Below are 21567 nucleotides of genomic sequence, written 5' to 3' on the forward strand. Positions count from 1 at the left end.
TGCTAAAAAGTTGTATATGAAAACAAAGTTGTATACGACAGTGCCGTGTGCCGGTAAAATTAAGAGGCTGTTAATGGTGAATTTTTGAAACGGAGTCGGTAGAGGGCACTGTGTTACCATCCACATTCGTTTACGAAAAAATATGTAAAACCACGATTATAAAAAATTATATAGATTCCTTATAATCGAAATTCCGTAAATTGTAATGCACCATATACCGAGCCACAGATAACAAAACAATATGACCGAGCCGGCTCCGGTTATCAGTAATTTTTTTTTTATCATACTTTTTTTTTTTATCTTTAATCCGAACAGCAGTTTTTGTTTTTCACGGCATTCGATTGATAATTTATTAATTATTAATTTATTATAATTTATAATAGGTAGTTTACAAAACATTACATCACCTATTCATTCATTTCAATAATTCGAATTGGACGAACTGGTAGTCGGCACGTCGCTACATCGTCGAATTTCTGGTTGGATTTCCTGTGCATTACGCACTATCCACCAATAGTCGACTGTACAGGCGTTCAAGACCGGATTCACGCCGAAGTCCCTTTACTGCCACTATGATCAAGTCTAAGGCTTTGTTGTCCAGGACGTGCTTGTTTAAGGAGAGCCGATCGTTTTCGGAATATCGGCGGTCGTTGAGCACCAAACTAGAACCCATCAAAATGTCGTTCACATCATACGAGTCAGCTGCCGATGGTGGACAAAAACCTCCAATCATCATCATGCACGGTCTGTTTGGTTGCAAGTCCAATTGGAATAGTTTGTCCAAATCCCTTCACAACATGACCCGCAGAAAAGTATGTATTTATACAGTTTCTCAAATGTATACCTAAACGGTTTGCAAAAATTTACAATTTATTTAAACAAAATATGATTAATTATAATCATAACAGAATTTTATAATTCTACTTTAATTCTTCCAATCACTACCTAATTGTTTCAATTAAATACATAATTAATAACTAGGTACTTATAAAAATGTAGCAATTATTATCAAATCTTGTCATAATGTATTTTTATTTACATAGGTTTATTGAACAATTTTATTGTCTTTTAACATTTTATATATCAAAAATTTATTACAATAAGTTATAAAGTATAATATTCTGTAAGTTTAGAATTGTAATGCTATACATTATAATTATTAATATTATTATGTAGGTACTCTTTTAGTATCATTTTAACATATTTTAGTAAATATATAAAGATTTAAAATGTATAGAATACTTAGAATATTAATAAAAAGGTCAAACATTAAACCCTAGATTAGATTAGAAATTCATTCAGTGGCTAATGTAATTGTATATTATTCTATTAGTTTTTATTAGCTATATAGATACCTCATAAATATGTATGAACTATTGCCATTTGTTTAACAAATTAATTTAAAAATCATCAAACTGTAGGTATAAACTATAAAGTCAATCTACAAAATTATAACTGACTGTTGAGTCATATTTTTTCTAGTAAAAGTATTTATTGTTATTTTATCTCTTAAATACTTTTGTTATCTGATTTACTTTTTGTTTCTATTATATTTAATGAATTTAACATACCTATTGTATTTTGGTTAATTGTTTCCGGGCATTAATTTCCTTTTCTTATTAAGTATTATTTAAATTGTACAATGAAATATATAGATGTATATTTAATAGCTTAATACATAAAAATTACCTATACAATTTTAGATGCAAATTTCTACTTTTTCATGAATAATTATTACTGGCACTAAAAGAAAGAAATTGTTGGTACCTATCTTCATTATGAAAATAAACATCGTATACAATTTTTACTGAAATAAAATGCGTGTAAATGTAATATTTTTTAGAGAAAATGTTAAAATTGTTTGTTGTAAAATAATGCAATAGATAATATTATAAAAAATTACCTATTTATTGTATATTATTAACACATAAAAAAACTTTATAGTTATTACAAAGTTCTTATAAATGCATAACTTTTTAAATATATTTAGTTATGCCTTGTTTCTGGTTTTAAGGTAATTACTGTTGATGCAAGAAATCATGGAGACTCACCACATACTTTAGAGCATACATATCAGCTTATGGCTGAAGATGTTAAATATTTAATGGAAGATTTAGGTGTAAAAAAAGCTTCATTAATTGGTCATAGCATGGGTGGCAGAACAATGATGTACTTAGCAGTCATCTATGTAAGGTTTGTTTTAAAATATTACTATTTGTATTAATTACATACCAGTGAAAAAATAAACGGAAAAATATTTTTAGCCAGAGCTTGTGGAATCTTTAATACCAGTTGATATATCGCCAATCAACAGTAAAGAAGTGAGTGATATCCAAAGTATTTTAGATGTCTTAAGAGGTGTAAATTTAGATACTAATGGACCTATATCAAAAGTTCGAAAATTGGCAGATGAACATATGAAAACTTCAATTGAGGTATGTTAAGTTATAAGTATAACCAATTTGTAATTGTTGAGTTTAAATAATCATTATTTAAGCCTTTAAGGTTACTTAATTTTTAAACTATATTATAGTTTGATTAATAGACATCACTAGGTATCATAAAGAAGATATACAGTTTTAAGGAAAATATTTCATCCACCACAATTTGTTTTAATTTACAAAATATTATAAGAATATTAAATTACTAAGTATTATAACTTATACAATTTTTACTATAAACACTGATTGTAACTTAAATAGGTAATTTCTAAAATTTTAATTTAACAAAATAACAAATTACACAAGTATCTAAACTCTACACACAGATTTTTTTTTAATGTAGTGTATTATTCAGAAATTATTATTATCTATATGTTAAGTTAGTTTTAAATTATTTATTGAAGAAAATATATCTACATTTTATTTCTTACTGTATTTTTTTTAATAATTGGTAGAAAGAAACTATCTGATTTTATCAAGTCAAATACAGAAATAAATCTAAGATTCTTTTACAATGTAAAATTATCATATTGATATGAAAATAAATAGTTTTTTTTTTTTTAAATATTTAAAATATCTTAACTTTTGATTTCATAGACTTAAAACATTTTGATTATAATATTTTAAAATTTGAATTTAGATATTAAATGTAATATGTATAATAATTATTTCCTTTGTATTGTTAAAATGTGAGGTAATTTCTTTGGATAGCTATTTTTGAAGTTTTACTGAACCAATTTGTGGGGTTTTTATTTTAAACACAGAGTGTTTGATATGTTTAAGACATTTAATGAGAAAGTTTCAGAAAAAAAAAATGATTAAAAAGTTATTAGAAATATGTATTAGTTTTCTGAAGGTACCTAGTGACACACATTACCTGCTGTAACTTGCTGTATGTATGCACTTATGCTCATAACTCCCACTACGTTTTATTTGTCTTTACCTGCATTGGTTATTTTTTAATTTCCAAATTTATAGAAATTTGAAAGTGTTTGTGATATCTATAAGTATAATAAAATTATAGAAGTAAAATCACTTTTTATTTTATGCTATTTATACATTTTTTTTTTTTCATATAATTATTCAATTATTTTTATTTTAAATATTTTATTTACTATAATCAGGCAGTGATGGTTAATTTAACTAGTTATTATCGAATAGCTTGAAATAGTATATTAATATTAACAACTATTTATTGTTTACTTATTAATACATTTTGTTCTATGTTATACAGAGTCCAATACTTCGACAGTTCCTCTTAACCAATCTTATTGAAGTGGACAGAAAATACCAATGGCGAGTAAATATAGAATCCATCAATGCTAATTTTAAAAATAATCTTGCTGTGTTTCCACCTTTGCAATCAACATATAATGGTCTAACATATTTCATTGGAGGCGGAAATTCACTTTTCTTGAAACCATCAGACCATGAGGCCATCAAACAGATATTCCCTTCAGTTAAATTTGATTATATACCTGGTGCTGGCCATTGGTTACATGCTGAAAAACCTCACGAGTTTTTGAAATTAGTATCACAATTTTTAGCTACTGTATAAAATAAAAGTATAATTTTTAGACTGTAATTTATTGAATAGATTTTTGTTCAAATTAAAACTCTCAAATGTTACCTAATAATGCTTGGTGGAACTTCCTTTGAAAAAAATAATAGAATTGTTTGTTAATTCAAACTTTTAAGTCTGAAAAATTAAAAAAAAACTTATGATAAAATTTGTGATTTAAAATGTTCAAATATATTTTCCTTTGTTAAATATTATTGTTTTATTCTTTTTTTTATTTGATATATTTACAATCTATACATGGTTTAATAAATAAGCTCAATAACAATAAAACAATAACATTTAGAATTAGAATAGGAAGGCTCTCAAAGATGTTACCTGACAAGTTTAAGTTAATATTACTAATTGTCAATTGTTATGGACTTTTAGCTAATTGTATAATATACATTTAATTATATTCAGATTAGTTACTAAGAAATACTCTAGAAAAGTGTTTTTCATAACAGAATGAATCATATTCCATATTAAATAGTGTGTCTATTACATTTTGATTTATGGAAAATATTATTTTATTCACAGATATGAAAACAACATTTAAGTTTGAAAAACATTTACAAGGGTATTATAGGTCATATTTGGTTTACAAAAATAGGAACTAAAACAATATTTATAAAAGAGTTTGAAATACATCATTTTCAAGTGTAGGTATTATTGAGTCCTTAACAGTTTTATGTTTAGATATCAGCATTTTGATACAATACCTAGGTCATTTAGGTGGTAAAAAAAAGTAATGGCACTCAGATAACCTGGGGTGCAAAATTCCTAAATGCGTCTTTGACTTTATGCCAAACAATTTGTACACAAATTATAGCTTGTGTTTATATTAATGGACAAATACATTTCTAACTGATGGACAATTTTATGAAATTAAATAAAACAACACTTTACCATACAAACAATATCTGGATCATACAATAGCTTGATTATTTCATTCCATAAATAAAGCTACTCCCAAAATATTTAAGATTAATTAAAATATATTTGAATATTTTAAAATGTACCAACATTGTAATATTATTATTATTATTTTTTTAAAAATGAGAGTACTCAAACTTTATACATCAACAATTTTAATTTTAAAATATGTTAGACTGGTTGAGTTTGTTTTGATTATTTTTGGTCATATTGTCACTGTTGTCATCAATAGAGAGCAACGATAATAATATCTATATGTTGTACAGTAGTATTTTTCAGTCTGCATTGGATCTGTGGGATCTGCATGTCTGCTGTCAAACACTTATTAGTTGTAATAAATAGTATTATTTGCAAATCAAACATATTTTTATTCGGTCTTTTTAATTATTATGGTGACTAACACCACAATTGGAACAATATTTTTTAGCATTATAAATATATTTTTTACAAACTAAATATTCTTTAGTTATTAAAATTGTTATTTTTTTGGTATGAAATAAAACATTATTGCAGATAAAAAAAGTATTTATAAATATTTTAAAATAAAAAATGTATTTAGGTATCTAATATGTATCGAAGAGAGAAATAAAAATTTTTATTTTAGTTTGTTAAGAGTATATCCAGATAAAGTATAGACAATGATTATTATTATTATCATGGTTTTATTAATGAATAATGCATTTTAAATTATCATATTTACAATTTAGTTTTTGAAATATCAAACATCAAAAAACCTAAAATTTAATGGGTATTTAACAGGAAAAAAATAATTATACAATGAATGAAAAATAAATATTTTGTAAAAATAATATCTTGAAACCAGTTGGTCAGTCTTGTAAACATTGTATTTTAACTGGCAATAGTATTAATTACGGTTCTTAAATCTCTCACTTTTCTCTCTAAATCCAAAATTGTAGATCCCCTGAAAAAAAAACAAAAAACAAACACACATTTATTACATAACTTCGATTGCTATACAAATATAATATTTTGTATATTAAATAGTTCGCTTATGTATACATACATTTCAGATAAATTTCCTTTAATAACTAGTTCTTGCTCAAGAGTTAATTTTAATGAACGGGTCCCATATAATTGTTTATATGCAGATGATGTTGATTCGGTTTGCACAATGTTCCATTTTTCTCTAGCTTCTTCGATGCGTTTATTCATCAAATTCATCTTAGTTTTGTATGATTCCAGCAGTTCTCTTTTCTTCTTTATTGATACACTATCAGGCGATGCTGAGACTAATTTTAAAAGTATTGAAGAAGCTCTAAATAAATAAAAAATGTATAAAACAATTAAAACATTTATATTAAATAAAATAATTTTTGTTTTTGTTAATATTAGAATGTTTCATTTTATAATATTCTATACAAAAAAAAGGTTATCAATAGGTGTTCATTAAAGTCCCCTAATGTCTAAACTAATTTAAAACATATAAACATGTTTACTGTTGTTGTAAAATTAAGAAAACACATTTCAATTTGCTGTTTGATAGTACCAAAGTAAATCACGAAAATCTTAAATTACCTTTGAGTCAATTCTTCTTGTTTGTTATTAATTTCATCTAATTTTTCAGCTTTATTTTCTACATCATCTTGTAATTTTTGCCGAGCTTCTTCCAATCGCTGCATCTCTAGCAATTGCCTATCCTTTGCTTTAGACAGCATGCGCACTCTTCGTTCAATTTCTTCAGAAACTATTTTGTGATTATTTAATGTGACTCTTTGTATGCTCATGGTTTGTAAAACTATCTAAAAGTAATAATTTGAAAATAAACTATCTTTATTAAAAAAAATATAAATATTGCAATATTTCTGTATATTTAAAAATACATAAGTAATATTTACCTGTATTACAACCTCTTTGGGAACGTCTGGCCCTAATTTAAGAATTGTATTTTTGGTACCATTTTCTTTTTGTAGTAGTGCAGCTATAAATGAACTGAAGTCATCTTTGTCAGCCTAAATAATACAAACAATAATCATTAATATGCAAAACGATTATACATAATATTAAGTGATTTTGTATTTAAAATTTAAATACACTGCAATTATTAGTCACCGGAAAACAAACAATATTTTGAATGTAAATCGAATGTTTATAGTGATCAACATTAATTAGACGATCTTACGTTTTCAGAACTATCGACTTGGTCTTCAGAAGCGATGTTGTCTTCCTTCATATACATATTAGACAGTTTATTATAATGGAAATCCGGAACAGCTTGAGTTACGACTTCGCCGTTGCTCAACAAAGTGACTAATAAGTCTGTAGGAAAGCTTAGGACGGCGAACCCTTTGATAGGTTTCGTTTCGCCGTTCATAAGACCCGTGCAAATGTAATATTCTACAAAACTTTGTCCTTGTATGTCTGGCGATCCATGGAAGTCCTCTGAAAGGTACATGTAATTTAGTTAAAACAGTAAAACAATTTTTTTTAAAAGAATGTACTTTATATTATAATATATATTATACATACATACATAATCAAGGCCGTACCTGGGGTTTTTGGGGGTTCACCCCCTCCCAATTTTTTTGTGTTTTATTACATACATGGTTAAGTATGCTATATTAAATTACCAATTAGAACACAATATTTTAGCTTAAAACCCTTCCGAAATTAATTTCCAGTTACGGCCTTGTACATTGTATGTGTCTATTGTACCTATTCAAAATTTAATAGTACAACGTTCTATACGTCAAAGTCAATTTAATCTTGTCTACTATATCGGATTTTACTATACAATATATAAATATAATTCTTGATAAAAGCATAATCTAAACCCGTTAAATCTAATCGCAACAAAAAATCTCTAATACTCATAAATATATTTTTAAAAACGTAAAAATTTCTATTGAAATAAAAAGTTTAAGAAAAATTACAAACAATTTTATGCTATATATATAAAAAAAAAAAATGAAAAGTCACCAATTTCCTATCTTTTAAGTCAATTATTATTATATTAACTATTTTATTAAGTATACCGGTAGTGGTTTTTGAAAACTCGTCCAATAACTCCGTAAGCGGTACCGTGACTGAGTGTACACCAGTGTTGTGTAAACACCAATATCTGGACGTGACGGACGCGTCTCTTTTCAATTGAATCATGTTGGAGCTGTCATATTCGCCATTGTCCTCAATGTTCAAGCCCAACTCTAGTTCGATGGTTTCGATTATGTGCAAACTGTATTGGTGTTGGCATTCAGTAGGCTCATATTCATCATCGTTCTAAAACATGAATATTATCGATAGTTTGAGATGTGTATTAAATAATAATATAAATATAAAATAAATAATAATAATAATTTATAATTTATAGATTTATTAGATTATTTAGATAAAACAACAAAAGCAACTATATGTTTGGAAAAAACTTAAACTCTAACAATACTTTGCAGTAGATTTATACATCACGGAAACGTTTCACTACTCTATGAGCTATGAATGACTTTCATATAATATGTTTATAGCTTATTTACGAATTTACGAAAACATGGTCAATAAAAAACGTTCACTTTTAGATTTTATATTTTTGGTCAAGCATTAAAAATTTTTTCTTCTTATTATTTATTTTTCTATATTGTATTTTTCTGTGTTGTTAAAATGTATATTTTGTGCATAATTTATTGTATAATATACCGTATTATATATACTCAAGTAAAAATATATAAAAAAAAAATGATTTCCCCAATGTTGTACTTCTCATGAAAACAGAATGAAAAAAAAAATCTTAATTTAAAGGTAATAATAATATATCAAATTCCACTGTGGAAAGTACGTAGAATTTATAGAAAAATAGTTTTTAAAAGTGGTAGTTTAAAAATTCGAACGTAATATTTTGTTTCGTTTAATCGGCGTATATAGCACCTGCGGGTTAGAAAACAATAAAGAAACATCGTTAACGGTTAATGTATTATTTTACGGTTAGATTAAACCATCGTTAATTATCGTTAACCACAATAGGGGTTAAGCTCGTTTGACAAACTAATTCGACGGTTGGTTTCACTTAATAGTTTCCAGATCTTAGTGGATCACAAACTTTTGCGGACCTCTAAACTTTTAACATTTAGTACTAACAATCGGTTGTTCTATACACAGGTACATCAATTACTATAATACATAATATATACAACAAACCCCGCAGAATATATATCATTATGGCCTCATTGACTAAGATTGATACCTACTAACTGTAATAATTTAAGACTGGGATTTTGATGTCTTAAAAACTTACATAAACTTAAAAAACATGCAGACATTTCAAGAAAAGCACTAAAATTCATTAAAACAGGTACCTAGCTTAAATATTAAAAAAAAAAACATCAACAATTGCTCTACAAGTTATTAAAAAATAACTAAATACTACATTATATGATTCAAATAACTTTTTAATAGTAAAAAAAAAAAAACTTGAAACTGCATCAAAATTCCAATTTCCACCTTTCGAGTAATAAATCAATACAATAAAATGATTATATATTAATATAGTAATCGAATATAATTATGAAAAACACTCACTTTAGTTTGCGTGTCCGGCAACAGGAGGCAATTGTATAGTTCACCGAAGTTAGAAGCTATGACGACCGAGGGTGGTATGGTGTCCATGACAAGAATGGAGCAGGCGTCCTCGCTGTAGTTATCGTCGGCAGGTGGGTACATGGTCAATGGACCAGTTATTTTTGCTGAAGTTATGTTCATCGAGTCGTCGACGGTAGTATTCAGACACAAAACTTCTCCTGAGAACAACAACGTAATATTTATATATATTTTTATTTGAGTTCCGGGATTTTCAAAAAAAAAAAAACAAATATATTGCAGGACTGTACATTTTGATAAATTTCAATAGGACGCAATATAGACGCCCATGGATTAACTCTACTAAAATAAAAAAAAGGTTCGCTCCTAATTATGTGTCTACCTCATTACAATACGCTAATTGTATTACCAAATTTAATTTTCGGAATATTCGAAAGTTTAAACACATCAAAACATTAGAAATCGGTCATTATTTTATGTATTTAAATTTAATATGGACCTATAATAAATAAATAGATAATACAAAAATAAAATACTAATATTATAAATGTGCCAACCGTAATACTAAAAATAAAATAAATCATTTTAATAGCAATATCAAAAAATATACTACATTACGAATTATACTTGATGATATATATAGACAGACAAACGTCTCCCCCAGAATCGAGTTTTTCTAATACAACGATTTATCATTGAATTAAAATTTAACATATTCATAATAGTGATTCAATCGACACCACAACAGAGTGATACCCAATCACCTAATTTTTTTTTTTAAATTGACCTCACCTGGTATCAAGTTAAATAGTTTTTTAAATTTCTATAGGCTCTTAAGTAGCTATTCGTATATATTATTTAATTAATTATATTTTTTATAGAAATACTGGGAATCAGTCTCATTGGAAAAAAATTGTGTGGAAACTATATTAAATTATACTGTTATTTTACCGTTTCCTTGCAACACAAGTATGGGCCACATGATCGACGGTTCCGATCGGATTCGGTCGCCGAGGAGTACAGGCGGCGCGAAATCAAAATCCACAGCAGTATCGCCAAGTGAAGCTAATATCCGAGAAGACTGTGGACCCAGTCGCCAAATAGACACTAGTTTACCTGTGTCTTTATCTACTTTGAACAGTCGCAAACAATTTTTGTTGTTGGTGAGTACCACGAGATGGTTGTCCTCGGGGCTGCCTGGATACCAACGGACACGTTTCACATCGGTCAAGTGTTTATTTATGAAGAATTTGTCTTGCAAAATTGCCGTGCTGTAAATAAATAATATTATACATATCAACAGGAGCGTATTTAAAAAAAATTTATTCGGAGGAGGGGGAGAGAACACAAAAACAAAAATAATCAAATTAATCTAACTACGTGCCAGTGTATTAAGAGTAGAGTAAGAGAGTTAATATTTTCAGTAATAAAAATTAAAAATAAGTATATAATACGGTAATGGAGGGACGAGCCCTATGTGCTCCCCCCAAAACGCCTCTCCATATAAATATATTGTAAAACATATACAAACATTAGTGTATTAATAAATAAGAATAATTAATATCGTAGTATATAAATAGGACAAATAGGTATATATTCGTATGTAAATTTTATATAATATAAAAACCACGTTTGCTATAAACCAAAATAATACCTTTATATTACATAATGTAAAAAAAAGGAAATTACTTACTTATTTTTTTTATAGATTTTTGGGTATTTTTAATAGTAGTCTAATCATATAAATATTCTAAAATATTTTTAAATATCTTATTGATTTTTGTGAAGTTGTAAAATATCTTATAAAAATTATAAAATTATAATATTTGAATACGAACTACCAATATATTTTTCGACTATTTCATTCCTTAAAAATACACGAATTTACTATAATACTGTTTATTTAATACTATATTTAAAAAAAATGTGTTCTGACTTAGTTAGTTTAAAACACCCACAAATGTTGTCAAAATATTAGTTAAAACGTATAATAAATATATTATAATTGCAAATTCTCCAGAAAAACAATTTATACTGTGATGTATTGTTTTAATAAAGTTGTATAAATTATATAAATTCGCATCAAAAGAGCGTAATTAAATAGCTTTTTTTTAAATCACATAACTTTAACGAATTAAAATGAAAAAAATTAAATACAGAGAGAAAACCATCAATATAGTTAGAGTAGAGACAATTACAAACGTTTAGAAAGAAAATATTTCGTTTATAAAATTGTAAAAGAATTAAGTAATTCATCTCGTAGCGTTCAATAACGTCAGAAGACGACTACGTCGTGTTACATTCATGTGCGTTTGAATTCAATAACAGATGTTTAAAGCGCACTTGAAGTTTACCGAAATGGAGCAAATTTGAAATTGCGAGGACGACCTCAGTTGGTCGTTGACAAGGCAAAAATGTTTTTGTAGTATTTTTTTAACGACAGCTCATATACGGCATATAAGATAATTTGCAGAATATTCATTCGGAGGGTTCATCTCGGTCGAAATGTAATTGCGCGCTGGTATTTTCGTTCGTAAACAAATACGAGGGGATTCGGATTTGCTTTTCATTCTAGTGAAATTCATTAGGAAACCATGCGTTTTACAGTCATTAATAAATCAGCCGAATTTCGAATAGAAACCATATACACAGTTGTTACAATTTGTTAAGTCAATAAAGTTTAACGTTATTAGCAAAGTTCGTGTGGATCCGCCGCGAGGTGCAGAGGTGGATATGATGGTTCAGTATATTATATACATTATACATGTATACAGAAATAGGCATATATTATAGTTTATTGTACCTGCGCCGCGGAGTTTACGATTATGAAAGTGGACTCGAATAAAATTTCATCTGATGACAAAACTCTTCAATCGTATTTTCCGTCGTCATCTTCGGAAAATATTTCTGATAATATAATATAGGTGTAAAGCTTATCTTTTTATTATTGTTTGATATTTATTTTAATAAACAATTATGTAACAATAGGTGGTAAGTAATGATAACCTTGTAATACTCAACAATATAGAATGCTGTAGCGGAAAATTTTTTACCAAACGAGCATATTACATACAGTATTATAATAATACGTATATAAACGAATTTTTAAAATATATATTATATTCCATATTATGAGATGATTAGGCACAACCTTTTTTTCAAAGCATTGAAATAATTAATAACAATAATATAATATTAATATTTACCCGTTTTTGATAGATTTTAAGTATATATAATTTAAGCAGTACAAGGAACACAATAACGTAATAGTAAACCATGACAATTTATTATGTGCATAAAAAAAACAACGAAAATCGTCTATAGAAACTGGAACTAGATGACTATTGATGATTAATCGAAATTATAATATAAATATTTCATTCGAATCAATTATGCACCCATAAGCTAACTGTTCACCCCTTTTTTGTTTTAAGCAACCTACTTTTGTTTTTATCGCATCCATTGCATTATCGTAATATTGTTCGAGTATCTATTATTCGTGTGTATAAATTATGTACAAACTCTAATTTGTTTTTCGCTCGGTTCTCGGCCGTCAATTAGTGCTGAATGACACCGAGCCAACGTCAATTCATCCCTCTTTTTACCGATATTTCGAAAACGTCAGGAATACAAAAAGGGGGTGTACTCTTGGCAAGTCACGCCGGATGTCCCGCTTTGTTGATAAGTGTGCGGATTTGATTGCGCGTTATTTCCGGCCAAAATTGGATGAAAAGTAATCGGAGTAAAAGATTTTTGGCCCAGTTTTAATAAAACACGCGTTAAGCAGCCGACTGTACACACCCCTCTCGAAAAAAGAACCAAACGAACTAGAAAATACGTGAAATGAAATATATTATAATAAAAACTTTTGGGTACCTACCTTAAAAATTTCGTGCTTATATAATGTCCCAGATAAATAAAATACCGAAAAACATAAATTACTAAGACAACATCATGCATATATAGATAATTAAACATAATATTAAAGTTTCGGAAATAATTTTTTTAAAACGTGTTGAGTTCTACCATATAGGTACTTATGTACACAGCAAGTAAATCGAATATCTACTGAGTTAAACATTTTACGATATTAAAATTACTATAAATACAATTTTATAGTATTAAATTATATACACGGCATTATGTCGAACATTCAAATGCTGAATTGATATATTTTTTTAATAATTTTATTCTTATTAAGTATTTTTTTCTTGTTTATTATTTAGAGTTTCAAAAAAATTATTCCTATTGTTGGACTAAACACGTGCATTAGAATAGTGTTTTGAAATTACTCCTTAAAATATTATTGTAAGATATCTATACGGTTGTGTTATGTATAAGTAATATGTTTAAAACGGGTGGACACGCACCTAATACACATGTATATATTAAGGTAGATACGTCATTTGATGCGATTTCGTCTTCTGCCTTTGAATGTCCTTATAGTATGATGGTCGCGGTATAGAAAAAAAATGGTCGTATCGATTATCGGGAGCGGGTGGACGCTGTATAGTGTCAGTGGCGATGGCGTCGGCAACGGTGCCTTAATAGCCGGTCCATTAGCGTAAAAGTTAATCGCTGTTCCGGTGCTCGTAAAATACACTCGGCGCGCCAAAAACAAAAGTATATGCGCATCATCCGATACTCGGCGGTTCTTTATTAAACGCTTTGCCGCGTACACTCGCGCTAAGATAATGTATAGCGACCGACCGAGCACAGGACTACATTATACGTGCACTATATATACACGCGGGTTGCACCGAGACATCGGAAGAGGTATCATTAAGAATCGCTGCGGATCACGTGTGGCACCGGGGCTCCACACTGCAGCTTCCGGCCGACTTATATAACGCGCACCGCCACCGCAAAATCCGTCGTTCCACCCGGTCACCGGGTTAACCTATAAAAACCCGTCATCGCCGTTTCTTATCGAAAGAAGTTTCGTCTATTATTTATGGAATTCATTAAAAGTTCTCCGAACGACGCGCGACCCTCGCTCATCTCTGCGCGGGCAGCATCGCGTATAGGTGTATAATATGGTTACACCCCAGACCGGCGGTGCGATATTACACATATATTATATAGATCGCGGTGTGGTTTTTATAGGCGTTCAAAAGCCCAAGATAGTGGATTTGACGTGCGTGCGTGCGTATTAGATACAGCTGAAAAGTATAGGTATACGTATGGGGGTATAATAATATTTTATAGAGGGCTCGCGATGTTTGGAAAACCGCCTATATCACGAATATATACGGTAATAATAATAACGTCACCGTCGTGAATAATAATTACTTATTAGTTAGATTTATGTGCATGTATATTGCGTACCGTCAAATGAACATAAACCCGTAGGTATGACGTATAAATATATGTACGACTGATAACAATTATTTCTGGTCGTACATATTATCGTTTTGTATGTACATCAACGTTCGAGTTTATGTGTAATATTGCCGAAAATGGTTATTAAATATATATTGTAACGTTCAATAAACATCGTTTGAATAGGTATTCGAAATGCTATTAAAACAGTACAAATGTGTACTATATACCGTCGTACATTATATAGTTAGTCGTTACGTTATTAATAATTATATTATTGGTTTGCATGCAAACACGGAACATGCTCATTATTTTGATTCATAGATTCAATATTCAAATATAGGTAATAAGAAAATCCGTACTACGGTCTCTCATTTATCCTTACAATAATCGGAAATATATTTCTTAATTATTAATCGCGGTCTACATAATTTAAATTGTACATAGAATGACATACTATAATGAAATTACCAACATTATTTATTTTTAATATTATTACAATTTTAATAATGCGTAGGTAGACACTAGGGATGATATCAAAAAATGCTGTTAAATAAGAGTTTTATAAAACAATACATTTAATTTTAACTTTATTTTCAAACTTTTCCTAACATTTTAGCATAATTTTATTTTCAACAAAGTTATTTAATGACACTTCTATCGATACAAAATATTTATAATATGATATAATATATTTACTGAATAGTATACTCGTATATAATATAGTCAACGTATTATTTATATTTTCATTAATATTATCTATAGTTTACCTACTTTTGTAACATGTAAAAATGCATTATACATATAGCTTATATGTAATCTTTTATTCTGCTTAAATAATTTTTGAAAATAAAATATAATACCTTCACGATGTCTGGTGATATTATCGCAGTATTGTCAATTGTAAAAAAGGAAGTAAGTTAGTACCCACTACAGTGTACAGTAGGTGTTAAGTGGGTCACTGTAATGGATGTGTTAAATTTTAATTCAATGATAAATCATTGTAAACGAAAAACTTGATTCCGAGGGACAATGTCTCTCAGCCTCTATCACCAAGTGTATTTCAGGATAATATGTTTTATTGATATAGATATCAAAGTATACAATTTATTGTACTATTAGAAGTAGCCGAAAGCATTATACACTTGTTATAAAATAAATATAAAATAATTATTATATATATTTATATTATATCATAATGAATCTAAATATTTTAAAAATAAATTTGCGTATAGTAAGTGAATTAGTAACTACAAAACAGTTTGTAAATTTGTGCAATATTGACGAATTTGTCGGAATTTAAATTTTAATTGCAAATAAAAATTGCGTTTTTAATATTTTTTTATAAATAAAATAAAAACTTATGTGAAATTTTATATTACATTTTTAAAGTTTTTTTACCAATCAAAACTTTTTTTAACATTAAAAAAAACCACTAAAATATCAATAATTCAACTATTTATTAATAGCTTAAAAGAGGGTTAAATATTTTGAAAATTATAATGTAAACATTTAACAACATTTTTAGGTACCTGCGGCTATTCGTTTTTTAATTTATAATAAAACAAAAAATTAATTTTGTCAAAAACTGGTTTAACGGACAGAATTCCATTTTTTCCTCAATTATTTCATTGGAAATATTTTCCTTTTTATCCTCTCCACAAATATCAACAAAATTCAATTTTTAACCAGTAATCATCGTCCCCAAAGTTAACTATACTCTTATTTGTATAACTTTATAGTACTTATAATCTATAAACAATTGAAAATACAGAAAAAAATGTTTTTATATAATACATTATCATAATCCTTTTCTTAAGATACATGAACATTAAACATTTACATTTTAATAATAAGTTAATAGTAGATATATAGGATGTTTATAATCTATGAATATACAGAATATTATTCAATGATAAAATCATTTTTACATATTGTGAAATTGTTGCTACTTTACTATGTATCTTCAAATTATAGTTTACAATTTATAGTTCAAGAATAAATTACAGTGAATTGTCTATAATATAAAAGTTAAAATGATATAGAAAGCGTGGAAATTTCAACTCAGACATTAAATTATGCTTTACAATTTCATACTCTATGTTAATTTATTAGATAATAATATGTAATTGTGTACATACATATAGGTACCTAATAAATATTATTTTCGGTATTATTTTTTTTTTCATATGAATGCATAATAAATTTTGTTAGACGTATTGTAATGGTAAGACAAAAGTTTTTCAAGTATTATAATTTTTAATTGCCTGCGAGTCTATTAAATATTGATCGTAACACAATATTATTATATTTCCCAACGGACGGTTGGCGGTGTGGCTAATAACAATATCCAAAAGTCCTAAACAAACTACTGCGGGATTTTTAACATTAATCTCACGTGCTTTCATTTATACCCTTTGGACCCTGGGAAACCACCCGACATACAACAATAATGTATAAATTCTTAATTTATTATGCGACCGCGAAACTGGCCACCGAAAGGAGGCATATACATTTGCGATTCCTGCGGTCAGATTGCGGTTGGTAGAAACGGGTATATTACACACAGAAAATACGTATGGATTTAGAATACTAATTTTAATATTTCACCAGGAGCCAATCCGGAACTAGGTTTTCCTAAAACCCCTTATAATATAACTCTATATGTTATACACCTATCTATCATTTCAATCCCTATAAACGTCCCTAAGAAAATAGCGGTTTTGTTCAGATATATTTCCTCCAACACACAATTTTCAATCATATAAATAAGGTAATATTAGATTATATATTAAAATTATATTTTAATCCTTAATATTAATTTGAAAGTATTCTTAATAACTACTAATAATAAAAAAGTATATCTTCTTTATAAATTTCAATATTATACCCATACCCATAAGGCCATAATCTATATGATTTAAAGAAGTGTAGGTATTAAAAAAAACATTTACTTAAGTTATGCAAACGGTTTACTATACTATTATAATATGGGTAATTAAATATAATAGCTAGCTTACAAATATTAAAACTAAGTTAATAATTTGTTAAGCATGTTTTATTTTAAATATTAAGAATTTGTTTAATCAGTTATTTTAAGAGTCATTAATCATGTTGTGAAGTATGTGTTATTTCAACTATACATAAGCCGATTAATATAATCTTCAAGTTGGGATATGTAAATGTGTCTTATGGGATCTGAAAAATAAAAGGTAAAAAGGGACAATGTATCCAAATATGTCTACATAACTAAGGATAACCTTATATATTGACCCACGAAATTACGCAACAAATAAAATTATAATAAGTATATATTATGGGTCTAGAATAATACCATGGTAAATGGTATTTCTTGTGTATTAAGACAAATGTCAAATGTCAAATTAAAGTTTCATTTTGGAAAAAAACAATCGACTTTAATAATAAATATATATTAAAAAAAAAAAAAAGAAAATACCATTTATGATTAACCAACATAAATATACCTAAAACATATTTTTTTTAATAAATGATCGATTAATTCAATACTTTGAAGTATCAATAATAATTATTATATAATAATATAATATTTATCATATAATAATAAGGAAAAAATATTGGAGTCAACGGATGAAATGACAGAAGATCTAGATTGTACTTAATGAAGTGATACATTTAAAAAAATGTAATTAATGGAAATTAAGTAGATAAAGTAGAAAATATAATTATCAAAAATTTAAAAATTATAATTTACGATGTTCGTCGTTCGATAATAAACGAATACAGCTCATATCTTTATGTTTGTATACCTTTATAATATATATAAAAGATAAAACAAAAAAGAAACAATTGTCATAAAATAATCTTCAGAAAATAGCGTTAATGTACAAAATTATCCTTATAAAGTAAAAAAGAGGTTTTAATATATAATTTTTGATTGTTATTATGTAGCTAAAAAAATCTGTTTTAATTTGAGTAGTTTTAGTATTTTATTTTGTCATTATTGTTTCATTATATAATTATTTTGCTTAGCTGAACTCATAATTTAATTTTAGAAATAATTACAGGTAGGTACATCAAACAAGGTAAACAGAATATTGTATTAGACAACGAAATCATATAAGCCTGTTACCATAACAGAAATTGTTAATAGCTTATTTACCAACATTATACAATTATAGCTCGTATACTCTTTATAGTTTGCTAAATACAGATGAATCTAATATAATTTATTTATAAACTAAAATTAAGTGATTATAGAAAATATAAATAAGGATATTTTATAGGGAAAGGGTTTTGGAAAAAAATAAAAAGATATAATAATATATTTAACGTTATAACTTTATGGATATACAGGACCTATATAGGGACAATAATCGGATTTCAAGTGAAAAAAATTGATAGCAAAAATTGAAACACGTGTATAACAATAGATTATTAGGGTTGTAATATTGTTTAGTTCGTATAATTAAGATATTTTTATCTGATCTGTCATATATACTCGTAACGTGGATATGATGTCGGTGGCAAAGGGTTAATTTTCCGGGCTGGCGGACACGCGGGGGCTTTTCCTATTTTCCATAACGTCAAAAGAACGCTCTCGGACTTTTTGACCGTTAATGAAATCTCCTCCTATCAAAGACTATACATGTCCATACCCAAGTATAACCCCGATGTTTCTGTCACACAAAGCTATACCGCTTTGAAGCTAATTTATGCTGATTCTCTCGGTTTCGCGTTAGACGTACATATAATATATAATATATTTTCTCCTTCGTTTTATTAATATTATTATTATTATTTTTATTTTTATTTCTATTTTCTTTTTTTTCCGCAAAGCAGATTCCATTTGCATAATAATTTATGTATCATTTTTACCTGCATGTTACGCCTTCGCCTTGACTGCCACCAGTGTCATACAGAGATTTGGATCCCAACCGTTTCGGAAACCTCATCACCGATACACCTTTGGAGCCCACAAGTGCACACATCGTGCCTGGTTCGTTGATCAATATTTCATCAACGTCGAACAGAGGTGGAGATCCAGGAAAGAGTTTCTAGAAAAAAAAACGGTTTGTTATAAAAAAAAAAAAAAACAAAAGTTTTACAAAACATATCATAAATTAATATATTATATGCACTTAAGCCTAGCTCGAAGGGTAAAGAATATCGCGGTGACCCAGTAGGATTAGTAAGTAAGTAAAGGCCATGTGGCATCGTTTTTAAATACACAATATACATATACGTGTATTTGAGCGCGAGCTTGGGCGTTTTTTCCCCCCAGGTTTTTGTTCTACGTGTCGTATAATCCTTTTTTGAAAAGGGAAAGGATTAAAAAGCTCGGAATTTACCTTCGGTCATGAAAAGAAAAATAGAAATCTAAAAAAAACCTATTCCTGCGTGTTGTATTACCCCAACACAGCCACCGATATTACGATTCAGTTTCCACAGTGAATTGTCTTTTGAATATAAAATAATAACAATAATACACAATACAATGGCTATATTACTAGGTAAGATAAACTGAATGTCCGCATTCGTATTTCCCCCTAAGCAAATGGCACCATAGACTAGTATGTAGCTAAGTCTATACACAACCACCGTGTGTAATCGAAATCGACAACAATAATATTATTGTTATAGTTAACCGACCGCCGTCGGTGGCCACAACATCGATAGTACGTTCATCAAATTCTTTTCAACTTTTCATTTCAATGTATTCGGTTAATTACATACTCCTTATCAATTTATACCACTCGTTGGATAAATCAGTTTTAGCTTCTTACTGAACAATATGGTTTATATATGACGAAATAATATTTAATATCTATTGCGATTAAATTCATATTTTTCTATTTTTTTAATATTACTTTGGATTTAAATAGGATTTGCATAGTATATTATATATTTTAATTAACACTACCAATCAACGATTACATGCATGCAAAATGTTTTAAATAAAATGAGTAAATACATAAATACTACAGCATGAGTCGATGATGGTATCAAATACTAAAAACTATACAATATTATACTAATAATCTTACATCGAACTTTTAAATAGTTAACAGATTCTCAAGTATTAAGCCAAGATTGGTGTATCAAACGTAAGTACCTATACAATTTTTAAATTTTAAATACAAAATATATAATAATTATGTAGTCATTTCAGTTGGAACTCGGACTGAGTTTAATTTAATTTTAAAAATCGCAGTATCGTTTAAGTATTTTAAACTAGTCTATTTAGATTTCGGTGTGTATTGACTTATTTGTGAACAGTTATTATTTATAGTTTAAATTAGATAAGATACATGAATTATTATTATACTGATGAAAAAATGATGAAACAACGTACCTACAAACAGGACGTGTATACATATTATATTATATATTATGAATTATGATATATATGCTATAAAGTATTGTTAAGCAAGATAATGTACTATCAGTGCACACGCAGTTCAAGTGTTTTATCTCCTTCCTACTACGATGGATCGGCACTACAAAAATGTTACGTTCGGAATGTGTTTGCGCCAGTGCGCGCGCGTGTGTGTAACCAAAGGATAATAGCACATAGTTTCCAGTCTCTCGGAAGACATAAATTTTCAGGGTCGTCCCTTTTGTGTGCTCTGCCGAAGAAGGCCGCCGAACTAGAAGCATACACATACACCCGCGCACACACATTACTATACCGGTGTATATGTGTACACACATAATGTTGTATTAATGAAGAACAAGAATTTCATTAACCAGTGTCATTTTATAATGCGTGCATGGGAGAGAGCA

General features: G+C 27.9%; 2 protein-coding genes across 2 annotated transcripts in view; one reads left to right on the plus strand and one right to left on the minus strand.

Annotated features, from left to right (window-relative positions):
- Positions 1–311: 311 nt before the first annotated feature.
- LOC114128590 (protein ABHD11-like) lies at positions 312–4214 on the plus strand. Its single transcript, XM_050199622.1, has 4 exons — positions 312–812; positions 2015–2188; positions 2265–2435; positions 3676–4214. Exons 1-4 carry the CDS (start codon positions 573–575, stop codon positions 3997–3999), a joined length of 909 nt encoding a protein of 302 aa, XP_050055579.1. The 5' UTR covers positions 312–572; the 3' UTR covers positions 4000–4214.
- A 1363-nt stretch (positions 4215–5577) lies between these two features.
- LOC114128589 (nuclear pore complex protein Nup88) overlaps positions 5578–21567 on the minus strand; it is a 35632-nt gene continuing 19642 nt past the window's right edge. The window contains exons 2-10 of the mRNA XM_050199621.1: positions 19660–19838; positions 10432–10751; positions 9463–9680; positions 7929–8172; positions 7076–7335; positions 6792–6905; positions 6472–6695; positions 5960–6211; positions 5578–5857 (exon numbers count right to left, since the gene is read on the minus strand). Coding sequence (XP_050055578.1) covers positions 5785–5857; positions 5960–6211; positions 6472–6695; positions 6792–6905; positions 7076–7335; positions 7929–8172; positions 9463–9680; positions 10432–10751; positions 19660–19838 — 1884 coding nt within the window. The 3' untranslated portion in view covers positions 5578–5784. The remainder of the gene's footprint in view (positions 5858–5959; positions 6212–6471; positions 6696–6791; positions 6906–7075; positions 7336–7928; positions 8173–9462; positions 9681–10431; positions 10752–19659; positions 19839–21567) is intronic.

This window comes from Aphis gossypii, chromosome 2 (genome assembly GCF_020184175.1).
Source record: "Aphis gossypii isolate Hap1 chromosome 2, ASM2018417v2, whole genome shotgun sequence".
Lineage (NCBI taxonomy): Eukaryota > Metazoa > Arthropoda > Insecta > Hemiptera > Aphididae > Aphis > Aphis gossypii.